This window comes from Rattus norvegicus, chromosome 7, assembly GCF_036323735.1.
Source record: "Rattus norvegicus strain BN/NHsdMcwi chromosome 7, GRCr8, whole genome shotgun sequence".
Lineage (NCBI taxonomy): Eukaryota > Metazoa > Chordata > Mammalia > Rodentia > Muridae > Rattus > Rattus norvegicus.
In genome coordinates this window covers 113555651-113570099 of record NC_086025.1, presented here as the reverse complement: position 1 = coordinate 113570099, position 14449 = coordinate 113555651, and the positions used below count along the sequence as shown (strand labels likewise).

The 14449-nt window shown below is 46.6% G+C and overlaps 1 protein-coding gene across 2 annotated transcripts in view; it reads right to left on the bottom strand.

Annotated features, from left to right (window-relative positions):
- The window catches only part of Tab1 (TGF-beta activated kinase 1/MAP3K7 binding protein 1), a 31195-nt gene extending 17252 nt beyond the window's left edge, over positions 1-13943 (bottom strand). Inside the window, 1 exon segment of one of the 2 annotated variants that reach the window (NM_001109976.2) lies at positions 13897-13943. In NM_001109976.2, the coding sequence (NP_001103446.1) occupies positions 13897-13929 (33 nt within the window). In that variant the 5' untranslated portion in view covers positions 13930-13943. 2 annotated transcript variants of the gene reach the window in all.
- Positions 13944-14449: the final 506 nt, after the last annotated feature.

Sequence of the window (14449 nt, the reverse complement as noted above, 5' to 3'; positions counted from 1 at the left end):
GAACATTTTCTCTCCAGCTTTGCGACAGTGAGCCTTAAATTCACACAGAGCAGCGGTTCTCAACCTTCCTAATGCTGCAACCCTGTCATAATAATGTTATAGTGATCCCAACCATAAAAATATTTTGCTGCTACTTCATAACTGTAATTTTGCTACTCTCATGAATCACAGTGCAAATATCTGACACAGAAGCTGTCTAATGTGACCCCTGTGGAGGTTGTGACACACCGGTTGAGAACCACTGACCTAGGTGAATTTCTTGAATATATTTTCTTTCCAAGAGTGTTTTGGCTAGTTTAGTTTCTCTACCTTTCCATCTAAATTTTACACTTACTTTGTTCACATGCTGCGCACACACACAAAAAGTCTTGTTGGGAATCCAGGCATAGGGATACATGTCTATAATTCCAGCATTTGGGAAGCTGAAGCAGTAGGATCACAGTTTGAGACCAGGCTGGGCTACACAGTGAGACCTTGTTTCAAAAAGAATGAATAAATAAGTTTTTTAAAAAAGGCTAATGGGGGGGGGGGGGGTTGGGGATTTAGCTCAGTGGTAGAGCGCTTGCCTAGGAAGCGCAAGGCCCTAGGTTCGGTCCCCAGGTCCGGAAAAAAAAAAAAAAAAAAAAAAAGGCTAATGGGATGTTGGTTGCAAGTACTTGAATCTCTGGGCCAGCCTCTGAGCTCTGATGTTACAGGAACTTGAGTATTATACGTAGAAAACCTAATTGTTAGAAAACACACAAGTTTGGAAGACACTGCCTTTGTCAGATGCAGTGAGGTGTGTCCTGTGGAGGTGCAGTTTGGGTGCCTCTGAAAGTCTCCACACACAGGAATCTTAAAGAATGGAAAGACCCTGCCCAGTTTAAGACGAGGTGCTTGGGAGAGGCAGAGTCAGCTGGATGGCCTTGAGCTGCCCCATCGAAAGGTGAAATGGCTCAGCCCCTTACTGATTTGGCTTGCAGATCCCTCTCTCTCCTTTTAGGCTTGGAAGAACCTTCATGGAAGGAGCTTGGGTAAGAGATAGGGATTTTCTCTTTGGGCTTGCAGGAACCACAGAGAAGCAGCTGGCAGGACACAGGTTAAAAACAAAACAAAACAAAACAAAAAACAGCATTTTAGGAAAGATAGCTAAAGAGCCCTCTTGGGTTTGGAAGAGCTCAAGAGAAAGGTAGATTAGCTCAGCAGAATGACACAGAAAGATTTCTAAAGAACTAACAGTTCAGTTGTAGGATCAGGCTCGTAAATAGATATCTGATACAGTGAGGAAAATAAGCTAACTCGCTGACCTGACACCTTACTTTACGCCTTTACTGGCATAAATATTGGATAGTCTGATACATTAATTACACTCTGACATCTCGAGCACACCAATCTTCTGTCCATGAATAAGATGTGTCTCCGCCCATTCGTGCTCCCTTCATGGGACGTTTGCTTCAGTCAGTTTGCCACAGGATCTGAGGAACCACTAGAGCCTTCTAGTAGTCTTTCAGAACAGACACCATGTCTAAAAGCTACAGTGTCAACGAATAAAATGACTGAAATCCTGCTCAGCTCTAGTGACGTGACATTGGGTCAAGGGAGGATGAAGGACAAAGTGCTTCCTGGTAACAGAAACACTTTCCAGCTCTGTTCTTGGCTCTGACACACATGGGAAGGTACCTCGATTAGCCATACATCTTCCATTTTCTCCGAATGTTCAGTTAACATACACACTCATTCAACAAATTTACCTGCTGGTGCTTAAACCATTGGGCATCACACTAAGTCCCAGGAACTACACCACAAAGTAAAACAAGAAAACTCACTGTTTAAAGCCTCCCTTCTAGGGGAAGAAGATACCAACCACATAAGAGTGAATTGGCATAACAGCTTTGGCCAGGGATATGGGCTGCAGAGAAACACTACGGAAACCAGACAGAAAAGTGATGGGTGAGCTTGGTGACTAGGCAGTAAGAAGAGCAGGTGACCTGTAAGCCAGACCTCAGTGGCTGAAATACTGGTCTCTCTAGAGAACAGGGATGAGCTCTTCAAGCAAAGGCAAGATTCTGAGGTGGAAGAAGAACATGCTTGACAAAGGGAGCTGAGGGGCCGGTACGGTGTCTATGGTGAGCGTGAGGGAAAGCAGCTGGAAACCTGAGGATCCGGACAGATGTGCACACCAGCTTGGAACAGTGCCAGACTTTGTGGGCCATGGTAAGGAGGTAACATCTAGGGGATTCATTTTTCGGGAACTCATGTCTTACCAACCATCTCTGCCCTTAGATTTGGTGATTATGTCTCTACTCCAGGACCCTCACTCAGGGCTCAACCAACCTGATAAAGGAAGTTCCTTTTCTAGGCTCTGTCTAATGCCTGTGGTGGGAAGAAACTAAACCAGAGACACACATAAACACATGGGCAACTTTCAGCCAGGAGTATCCTGTTGTGTGAGGAAAGATGGGTGAGAAGGTACTATTCAGCACCCTACAGGCTGTAGATGGATCCTGTCTGCATGAACGATGAACTAATTCGATAACACGAGAAGTGCAATCTGATGTACACCCTCATTTCAACCCGCGCTTCCTGTCTTGCACCAAGACAGACATAGGTTTCCCAGGACTGGGACCTTTCTAACATCCATAGTGACCGGCAAGAGTAAGTATAGTCCAGGCAACCCATTCGTGTTAGAGATACAGTATTAAGAAGGCTAGTGGCTGGGCCTAATAGTACACACCTGCAATCCCAGCAGCCTGGCGCTCAAGTTCATTCTGGAATACTCAGTGTGGACCAGTGAGATGGCTCAGTGGATAGAGGTGCCCACTGCCAAGCCTGACAATTTGAACTTGATCCCAAGCTCACGTAGTAGAAGTAGACAACCAACTCCTCCAACCTTCACATGCACGCACGTGCACACACACACACACACACACACACACACACACACATAACTAAAGAAAAAGGCTTGCTCTTACCATGTGCAAATGACGGACAGGCACTTGATTGAAGGACTTGCCTTGGTCTTGCTTAGGAAGCAATGCTTAGTGGGGACCCAGAAAGATGTGATGGGGTGGGAAGATGTTATATTGACGACCAAGGCCAGATGGGAATAACAAACTCTCCAGAAATCAGAAACCCGTGAGCATGACGACATTAATGTACGTAACTGGTACCCCGACCTTAAGTAATTACAAGTACTATCTGGAGACTCCTACACCAAACTACATTTTTAAAAACTCTCTTTTTCAGGGGGCCGAAGAGACAGAGAGTTAAGAGCACTGGTTGGAACTGGAGAGATGGCTCAGTGGTTCAGAACACTGACTGCTCTTCCAGAGGTCCTAAGTTCAATTCCCAGCAACCACATGGCAACCATCTGTAATGAGATCTGATGCCCTCTTCTGGTGTATCTGAAGACAGCGACAGTGTACTCATATACATAGAATAAATAAATCTTTAAAAAATTAAAAAAAGGGGGCTGGGGATTTAGCTCAGTGGTAGAGCGCTTACCTAGGAAGCGCAAGGCCCTGGGTTCGGTCCCCAGCTCCGAAAAAAAGAACCAAAAAAAAAAAAAAAAAAAATTAAAAAAAAGAAAAAGAATTCTCTTTTTTTTTTTTTTTTTTTTTTTCCCCCGGAGCTGGGGACCGAACCCAGGGCCTTGCGCATGCTAGGCAAGCGCTCTACCACTGAGCTAAATCCCCAACCAGGAATCCTCTTTCAAGAAGGGGGAGGGCAGGGTCTGGCTGGCTGGGCGGCGGTGGCCAATGCCTTTAACCCCAGCACTCAGGAGGCAGAGGCCAACCTGATCTGCAGAGTTCCAGGACACTCACAGCTATAGAGAAATCCTGTCTTGAAAAACAAAATAAAACAAGGTATTGGCTGCTCTTGAAGAGAGCCAGGGTCTGATTTCCAGCACTCACATGGTGGCTCACAACCCTGTGCAACTCCAGTTCCAGAGGCAACAACTGGTACCCTCTTCTGGCCTCTGTAGGCACTATACACACAGTGCAGACATAATTAGAGGTAAAGCACCTACGCACAGAAAATAAAAATAATTCAGGTGGAGGATGTTGAAACGGCCTCACTGTACAGCACTGGAACTCCTTCTATGTAGACCAAAAATTAGCCTTGAACTCAAAGGAGATCTGCCTGTCTCTGCCTCTCCTCTCAAGTGCTGGGATTAATGGTGCCACTATGCCCAACTCTAAATCTTTTTTAAGTTTTTATAATGTTGATTCTGTAAACTATGGAGAATTACCCCTTTACTAGCTAGCAAACAGTAATTTTCAAGGCTCCAGTGCCACTGTGCACTGCACTTAGGAATAGTGTTTGTTTATCTTGAAAAAAACACTCAAGAAACAAATTAATTTAACACTTTTTCTTTTTGTGTGTGATGGGGTAAGTTTATATGTGTTCCCATGTCCAGGTGTGGATGTGACAAGGGGCTAAGACTGACACTGAGTGTCCCTCACTGAACCTGGAGATGGACAATTCCAGCTACACTTGTTAACTAGAGATCTATTGTCTCTGTTCAAATGTATGGATTACAGGTCGGCCAAAGAGCTATCTGGCTTTTACATGGCCTTCTTTCTGAGAAGTCCAGCAGGTCAGTGTCCCCCAACCATAGTCCTGCAGAAAGCCTTTTAAACTTACGTTCACATAGGTCAAATGAGACCTCAATGCTTTCCTTCTAGCCTTCCAGGGTGTTGACAGCTTTGAATCTCACCCTTTGACCGGACAACAATCTCACAACAGCTGTCTAGCTTGTTCAGATAAAGCCTTCCACACAGCACTTCAAATAACTTCTAAAAACCTGCCCAGACAAAAGCTATGGGGAGCAAACTCACTTCTGGCAGGGGGGATCCACATCAAAGGCTTACCTTCCTTGAAAAGCTGAACACAGAGCTGGGTGTGGTGACACCCTTTGAACCCAGCACTTGGGAGGTGGAGCCAGGGTCTTTCTGAGTTTGAGGCCAGCCTGGTCTACACAGTGAGTTCCAGGATAGCCAGGGCTATGTAGAGAACTTGTCTCAAAAAACAAACAAACAAACAAACAAACAAAAAACCCCCAAAATAAAAAACAAAACAAAACAACAAAAAAGAAAAAATACAGGTGGGCAAGATGGCTCAGTCCTTTGTTTCCAAACCTGAAGACCCATGTTTGATTCCCCCAAATCCACATGGTGGAAGGACAGAAATGACTGTAAGTTGTACTCTAACCTTCACACGAATGATATTTATTCACGCACCCCTTCCCACCCCTCACACACACAAAATAAGTAAAAAAGAAAGAAAGAAGGAAGCAAAAAGACATCAAATGAAGGTCTCAATTCTACAGTCACAGGGATGAGAGAACCCTTAAGCCAACATATGCTAACGCACCTTGCTAAAAATAAGTCCCACTTATTTTACACGGGCTGTCTTTAAACATCAAGTCCTGGTCTGTTTGCCTTGGCTTATTAGTAAGACAAAGACAAATTTTACCCAACAAGCACAACAGAAAGCAAGCACAGGGAAGCGAAATTCCCGTTTGTATTTCTCAGTCTTATCTACACCCAGTCCCTGCTCCAATCCACCTGGGGAGAGTGGTGTTTCCCTAGTCTCAAGGAGCCACACCGTCCTTAGTAAATTATACACTTCCAAGTTTACATATGGCCTTGGCCAAAAGGCTGAGATCAATCTATGAGCCATCAATCCACTTCCAATTTTATCTTTAAACTGTCAATTTCTTTTTCAAAGGACTTCATTTTGAATGCAGACTTGTCCAGTATTGTAGTAAGTGGACAGCTATATGGCTTATGGTATACAGAAGACAGAAGGTGGAGATATACTCAATCTGTCTAAGCCAGGCATAGACTCTAGGAGAGCAAGTGCTCTTAACTGCTGGGCCACCTCTCCAGTCCCTGTGTTTTAAAGGAGATTACTAGTATTCAGTATTCAGGGAAAAGTAGAAAGATCACTACCACGAGTCCAAGGCCAACCTAGCTCAGGCTAGCCAGCTAGTCTTGAAACTGTCCCCTGCTGGAGGAGAGGGTGTTCAGTGGTGCTCTTCCAAAGGATCAAATGTTCAATGCCTAGAACACACAGGATGGCTCACAACTACCAGTCCAGAGAATCTGATGGCCTTGGTGGACTCCAGTAGCACCTGCACCTGCTTAAAACCAAAATAAATCTCTTTTTTAAAAAAGAGAAAGAACACTTGCCGGCTGTGGTAGCACATGACTTTAATCCCAGCACTTGGGAGGCAGGGGCAGGCGGATCTCTGTGAATTGGATGCCAGCCTGGTCTATAGAGTGAGTTCCAGGACAGTCAGGGCTATTACACAGAGAAACCCTGTCTCAAAAAACAAACAAAAGGGTTGGGGATTTGGCTCAGTGGTAGAGCGCTTGCCTAGGAAGCGAAAGGCCCTGGGTTCGGTCCCCAGCCCCGGAAAAAAAAAAAAAGGAAAAAAACAAACAAACAAACAAACAAAACACAGAGAGAGAGAGAGAGAGAGAGAGAGAGAGAGAGAGAGAGAGAGAAGAGCAAATTTCATAAGAGTACTGGGAGCACAGAGAGCAAATTGAGCCTTTCTCTTGATAGCACCTGAGATCTGAAGGGAACTGAAAATCAAATGCCTTCCCAATGGCAGCCATTTCTATCTATGTTGCTCCTCCAACACATCCCAACCCACACAATGGAGACACCGGCTCTGGAGAACACTGCATAAGATCTCAGAGCCTACTTTCAATGGCTTCTGCATGAGGACTAGGCATTTTGCGCTCAGGTCACTAGGCATGTGACCTCTGGCCACTGTCATACTTTAGTACTGCTAAATGGTTCACTACTTGAAAGCTGTATTCGTCAGCTGGGTTTTGTGTCAACTTGACACAGATTAGAGTTATCAGAAAGGAAGGGGCCCTAGTTAAGGCATTTTCTCAATTAGTGATCAATGGGGGAGGGCCCAGCACATTTTGGGTAGTGCCATCTCTGAGTTCAAGCAAGCCGGCTGAGTAAGCCAGGGAAAGAAAGCAAGCCAGTAAGGAGCATCTGCATGATCTCCTGCCTCCAGGTTTCTACCCTGTTTGGTTTCCTCTCCTGGCTTCCTCCAATGATGAACAGCAATATGGGAGTGCAAACCAAATAAACTCTTTCCTCCCAACTTGTTTTTTGGTCATGGTGTTTCACAGCAATTGAAATCTCAAACACACATGTAATACACTGACCTCATAACAGTGCCCTAGTCCTGTGACAAATGGGTAGTTCTCCTATACTGTGGGTGCTGCTTCAATAGGAGGCCCAATGACTCAGACACAAAGCCTCAGCAAGTAGCCAGCCAACGCCAGGAGGTTGTGTCACTGTGAGCCAGGAAATATTTGGTCCTCCCTGACTTTACTGACCCACTCAAAAGCATTCTTGCTATGTCGTGGCTGAGTGAGCTTTGAGCGTGTTCTATTCCTCTCCTATTTTGCCAGGGACTATCCACAAGAAGCGTCTACAGAGGATTCTATTAACATGTCTGCCAAGTCCCATCCTTCCTCCACACTGCTGAACAATTTCTGGAAAGGTCACATATTTGCTACTCACACAAACCACCCACTCCTCCACCCAGGCACTAACTGATGCAGTCTTTCTCCCACGTCCCCAAATGCCAAGCCAAGAGCTCAGGGGGCGCTAGCCCTAGGGAAGCTGAAAAGGGGGTGTTTCACACTCCAAGCCCTCAGCACGGAGCAAAACACACACACACACACACACACACACACACACACACACACACACAGAGAGAGAGAGAGAGAGAGAGAGAGAGAGAGAGAGAGAGAGAGAGAGGAGAGAGCGCACAGTAAGCACAAAAGCCTGATTCTTTCCTCATTCAAAAGAACAGTTCCTAAAATTCTACAGAAAGTGTGCTCCAGGCCACATCAAAGGCCCTAATTCCTGATGGTCTTGAGGGAGCAAGCCCCCTACAGTCCTGCTGTGCTTTGAAAAGCTAGTGACCCGTGGTGTGTGTGTGTGGCCTCAGAGGCTTCACACACCTGTGCGTGTTTATTTAAGCATGAGTTCCTCACATTCTCTCGGACTCTTATCGAAATCAAGGTCTGCAGTAACAGTCCCCACCCGACTCATCTCAAAACCCTGGGAAGACAAGTGGACAAAGCCCTATTCCCTGTTCAGGCCACAGTTTGAATATCAAATTATGGTATGAAAAGGCTGAGTGTTTCTGTGGTGAAAGCAATCCATTGCCACAGAGACCAAAAGGAAGCGTGGAAGGGCGAACAATGTCCCTGGGAAGATGGCTTAGGGTGAGGGACAGCAGTTTCTCTCTCCAATAAACCTTTTGTATGACCCACTTCTCTGAGGCCAACTCCCTCCAGGCTCCCACTGCCCTCCAGAGCTTCCTTCCAGAGCCTCCATCAAATACTCTCTATGCTGCTGTCAGACTCCATGACGCATGCTCAAAGGCTCCTAATAACTGTGGAGTGGTCTCTGCGATCAGCCTGGACTTCATTCCCAGTAGCTGGTGAATGGCTAGTAAACAGCTCAGGTATGGCCAGATGAACTTCCTCCTTTCCTTTCTTTCCTTTTTTGCCTCTACTGTTGAGGATGAAACTCAAGGGTTTGTGCACACTCTTCCATTGAGCCCTATCACCAGCTCCGGATATATATGGTGTGTGTGTGTGTGTGTGTGTGTGTGTGTGCGCGCGCGCACAAGCAAGTGTGTGTATGTGTATCCTGAATATATCTCCCCCCTCCCCAGTGGGCAAATTTGTTTAGAGACAAGGTCTCATATAGTCAAATTCAAGCACCTTGCCCTCTTGCTCCAGGTTTCCAAGTACCAGGATTACAAGATTGTGTCATCACACTGTTTTATGAGGTGCTGAAAAACAAACACAGGACTTCATGTACAATATACAAACTACCAAGTGCAGTCCTGTACTTATCTATTTTAAAATACACTAGGAAAAAATACATAGGTAGCTCTTGTAATTTCATAAATAAAATTTCTCAGGACAAATCTAAGTCTAAAAGTGATTTCAGATTGACATTCTTTTCTTTTTTAAAACTTGCTTTTTTTATATTTTGGGGGACACCATCTTACTATGTTGCCAAGGTTGGCCTCAGATGCCTGGACTCAAGTAACCTTTCCAATCCAGCCTCCTGCGTAGCAGGTATTACAGTCACAGTGACAAACCAAACTCATTTTGCTTTTGTTTGTTTGTTTTGAGACAAATTTCTCTGTGTAGCTCCATCTGTCCTAGAACTTACTCTGTAGACCAGGCTGGCCTTGAACTCTCAAAGATCTGGCTGATTCTGTCTCCTGAGTGCTGGGATTAAGAGAGTGTGCCGGGGTTGGGGATTTAGCTCAGTGGTAGAGCGCTTGCCTAGCAAGCACAAGGCCCTGGGTTCGGTCCCCAGCTTCGAAAAAAAGAAAAAGAAAAAAAAAAAAAAGAGTGAGAGAGAGAAAGAGAGAGAGAGAGAGAGAGAGAGAGAGAGAGAGAGAGGGCCACCACCACCTGGTTACAAACCAGCCTCAGAAGGCATTCCTTTTCCAGGGCTTCTTATCCCAAGCATGGCACAATGCTCAGTGAAAACCTTGGAGTCCTTGGCACGTCTGCCTCAGCCACACAGCTCACAGGCAACTCCATTCACCAGCAAACCATACTACCTCTGTGTCCAAAATGTAGCCATACTGTTACCTCCCACCCACACTATTATCCCAGCCAGTGTCCTCTCACACAGGACCGATGGCCAGCAGGCCCTAGGCTTCCACTCTTACTACTCAAACCCAAGTGGAGTTTTTTCTCTAGTCAAAACCCAGATGTTGTCAGGTCCCTGGTCGGAACCCTCAGAAGCTTCTCCTTGTCCCAGCAGTCACTAAACCAACAGAGTCTTCAGACCAAGGCTATCGCTTCCCCATGGTGTTCCAACCACATTGGCCTCCTGGTGACTCCCGAATATGGCAGGCTCTCACATACTCTCTCCCCCACATTCCTACCTCAGTCTTAACAAATGTTGAGATATTATTCCCGCCTACCCTGTTGAAAACAGCCCATGCCATCCTGTTTCTAGACCTTACGGTTCATTAGATATTATTAAATTATACATAATCTGTATTTGCTGTTTAGCACTTGTAACACTGAATGTAAGCTTCACAAGGGCGTGTCCCCCCAGTCCAGCACAGTGCCCGTCACGGGAGGAATACTCGAGGGACACTTCAAGGGATCAGCTCACTCACAGCAGCACTGAAGACAGAGGTGTGAGAGTGTAGAGGGCACCAGGTCCTTGTGCTCAGAGATAAGCATGAGGGAAACCAGGAATGCTGAACACACAGGGCTGTCTCTTCAACAGAGGGGCTGCATACCTGTTGTTGCCCAGAAACTGGGAATGGATGTAGTTACTGGCCTGGTGGCCTGTACTGTCTGTTAGGCCAGACCACAGCTGAATTCCCCCAGACTACTGTGTTTATCCCAGACTCCTCCTCCCTAGACCTTCATCCTGAGCAGTTTCCCAATCAACAGAACCCATCCTCCGGGATTGTGCAAGAGTTTCGGAGCAGCCACTCCTTAAGCATTGCTGTGATAATTGTAGCCGGGAAGCTTCTTTCCAAAGCTCTACTGTACTTACATTTGTCTAAAATAAAACTGCTCTGCTCTAGAAGTTTGACCCAACCCAGCTACTGATTCCTGTTGAACCAGATTTCCTTCTTGCCTCTTGTAGACACTCAGATTGTTACTCTGGTTGCCCTGGTGTTTGCAGAGCCCCCACAGCTGACTGTTACCAATCTAGAATTGGAGACATTGTGGCAGTTCACTTAATAGTATCAGTCCTCCTGGGAGTCCTTCTGGACTGGGGAAACTGCTGTAGATCCATATGGGACTTACTTGCTTTTTTTTAGGCTGCGAGGGCTGGGTTCTTTTAAAGCAGTGGTTCTCAACCTGTGGGTCTAGACCCTATTGGAGGTCACAGGGGTCCTATATCAGATATCCTGCATGTTATATATTTACATTATGATTCATAAAAGCAGCAAAATTAGCTATAAAGTAGCAATGAGATAGTTTTGTGGTTGGGCGTCACCACAACATGAAGAACTATATTACAACATTAGGAAGGCTGAGAATCACTGTTCTAAGACTTTCTTTAAAACCACTTTTCTTAGCTAAATGTAGTGGTGTATGCTTTGAATCCCAGCAATCCCGAGCAGATCTGGGAGCTCAAAGCCATACACTAAGCTGGAGGTCAGCCAGTGCTACACAGTGAGACTTTGTATCAAAACAATCAATCAAGCAAATTCAGCATGAGAGAGATGACTTAGTAGTTTGGAGCACTTCTGTTTCAGAAGACCCAAGTTCAGTTGCCAGAATCTTACAACTTACAACTGTCTAACTTCAGTTCCAGAGAATCTGGAACCTTCTTTTGCCCTCCACAGGCACCAGGCACGCACCTAGAACACTTACATGCAGGCAAAATACTCATGCACATGAAACTTAAAAAATAAAAACAAAATCAACCACACAGGAAGCCCTCAAATTCAGAATCCCAAAAGACAAATTCTTTTAAAGTACCACACTGACTAGAGAGGTGAGGTAAAATCCCTTAGAATGCCTTTTCTTCCAGGTACTTTACCAACCTGCCCAGAGATGCCCTTTCAAGACCCACATCTGCCCATTACCAGCCTATCACTACCCTCAACACCCAGACCCATCTCACTAGTTATATGAGACACGTGGACTGTACAGACCCCTCACCTACATGTTTAAAATTTGTATTTCCCTTGGGTATCCCTAATATCTTGCAAAAACTGAATGAAAAAATTAAAAAGGAAAGGAAATGACTGCTCCTAGGTATGAGTATGGTAGAAGAGAAAGTTTATTACTGTTGAAACACGGGAGAGCAGAGTCAGAAATGCCTAAGAGTCCATTGTAGACACGACCCTAAGTCTTGGGGGCAGGGAGTATAAAGGGAAGGGAGAAAGCAGAGGAACAGCAGTCAAAAGGGCAAAGGTACAAAGGAGGTTGGTAACCAAAATGGTTGACTTATACAGGAAGAGCAGCCTGCCCACCTGGGCTAAAGAGTTCTGGATAGGGGCTGAGGGATGCTGGGAGAACCTGGCAGCCAGGTTCACTTTGATATGTTAAATTGGTAGCTCAACTATTTGTCCCAGGGTTTTTGAGACTTAACAACATCCTTTGAAGCCTCTGCAGTTCTCTGCTGCCTGACCAGGGTTCCCTATGGAAGTCCACACTGACTGTACTATGGTGGATGCTCCTTTTCCCAAGCCGGACTGAAAACTCTGTGAGAATGAATACTCTGCTGATTCATCTTCCCAAGAGGCCCAGACTAGAGCTTGCAAGGTCATTTGCAGAACAGCGATATTGGAAGTGCTCTCACCAGACTCAGGACAAAGGACAGGTCACTGAGCCCTGCCTGGCCAGGACACCAGGATTTTTCTAAGGAGGGATGTCCTGAGAATGAAAGGGGCCTTATATAGTTATCTTTGCCTGCTCCTTCCCTAGCATCAAGATACTATGAGTTAAAAGTGTCCCCTCCCCTTTAATTAAGTCCACCAGCACACAGAGAATACATTCTCTGGGGCTGGGAAAAGTCTACATCCTAGCCTAACTGGTGTTCTTTGGGTTCCATCACATCCAGGAGACAGAAGATAGTTGACCCAGTTGACCTCTCTCTTGTTAGCAAGCCAACTCAGTACGCATCAGTCACTATTTTTCCCAGCCCTTCTTTCACTCAAGGTCACAATCATATCAGTGTTCCCCAGATGCTTTCTATAATGGAGACATTTATACAAGAGCCTTGCCCTCTGGGACCTCACAAAGCTGAGAGCCAAACCTCTCTCCTTGCAGAGTTTTACAAAAGGCCTGACAGGCACACAATAGTGAAGGGAAGGTCATGCCTCTCTTCCTCCACTTGTCAATGCCTCAGACCTTCCAGGGCGGGCAAGCTACTTCCCCTCATCCTTGAAAAGGCAAGGCCTAGTTCCTGACCAATTGTCTCATTCTGTGATGGACACTCAACCAAGCATCTAGCACGCAAGGGTGTCAACACGCTAAGAGGCCCCTGTCTTCAAAAAATCGACATTCTATTCATGGAGACACAGAACATCCAAAGGCAACTCCCACAGAGCGCCACGGTAGGGAAAGCCAGAGGATCAGCACCCTGTCAGTACTGATCCAAACAGTACTCTGTGCTAACATACATGTGTAACTTTACACACGTGTGAGAAAGATGCAGTGGCAGGAAGACTACATCAAACCGTGAGGATCCAGACTATCGTGTAGGGTGTAGGGGTGTCTGGAGCCAAACCTCACTTTCACCTTAGAGAAAGACCCGAGTGAGGCCACATGGGACCCGGTGAACTGGGAAGCAGAGGCAAAACTCCAAGCCATCACTTCTTTGAGGAGTCTATACCTTAGGGGTATTTCTGGATCCAGATTAAGTAATTTTAATCCTGCCTCTGCCGCTCAGCAGCTCCCTGATCTCGGTTTCCTCATCTGTAAAACCTACGGTAAACCTATAGTACTTAGCCATCCTCTACTGCTGCTGCGAAGCTTATGAATGTGAGGCGGTCCACACAATGCCAGAGATACAGCGCGCCTTACACAAGCGGGGGCGGGGGGGGCGATTTATTATTAGTCGTGTCCGCCCTCCGGATGGCCCGCTCGGCGGCGCCATGTCCCTTTCCGGCTTGAGGACGCTCCCATTCCGCAGGACCCCGGCGCCCTTGACCCTCAGAGGCCCGGCTCTGTGGCGCGCACGCGCAGAACTAGGCGAGGCTCTAGACTGGAAAGGGTCTTGCGCGCGCTGCAAGCACCCTAGGGCCTCTGGGGCGAGGGGTCCGCACTCTGCCATCTAAAGACAACAGCTTCTGCACCCGAGGACACACCCGAGCTCCCAACCCTCCCAGCCCAGAGAGCGGGTCGGTTTCCTCACACTCTGGAGCAGGCTCCTCCTCTGCGCCGCCATCTTGGAGGACCCCGCGGCGCGCCAGTCTCTCGGAGTAGCGAAATGGATGGCTAGAGCGGCTTCGACTGACCCAGAGATTATCCACAGCGCCCCCGGCGGAGAGGAGGCGCAGCACAGGAGCCTTGCGCAAGCGCGGTTTTTGCCCCCACCCATCCTCTGCGGAAAGAATGCTAAACTCCTTCGGTCTACTTTCTTCGAATTTCTTGTTTCCTGGGGTCTTTATGGGTGTGCTTTCTCCCGGATTCTTTTCGATGGGGATCCTGAGATCCTATTTAAAGCACCTTTGCGAGGAGGGTACAGGGGAGAACGATTCAGTTTACAAGAGCAGTGGGTGATGGACGGTCCGATCTTATAATGGGGCCACACAGAGCCAAGCTAGCTGACATTAGAATTGGAGAAGACTACAATTCCAAGTAGTTGTAAATTCTCGGAAATGAAATTTATGGATGGAAGCATGGAAGTGTGGTGTTAGTTGGCAATGTGGAATTGCAGGCCCCTAAGCGTGACAGGCCAGTGCCCC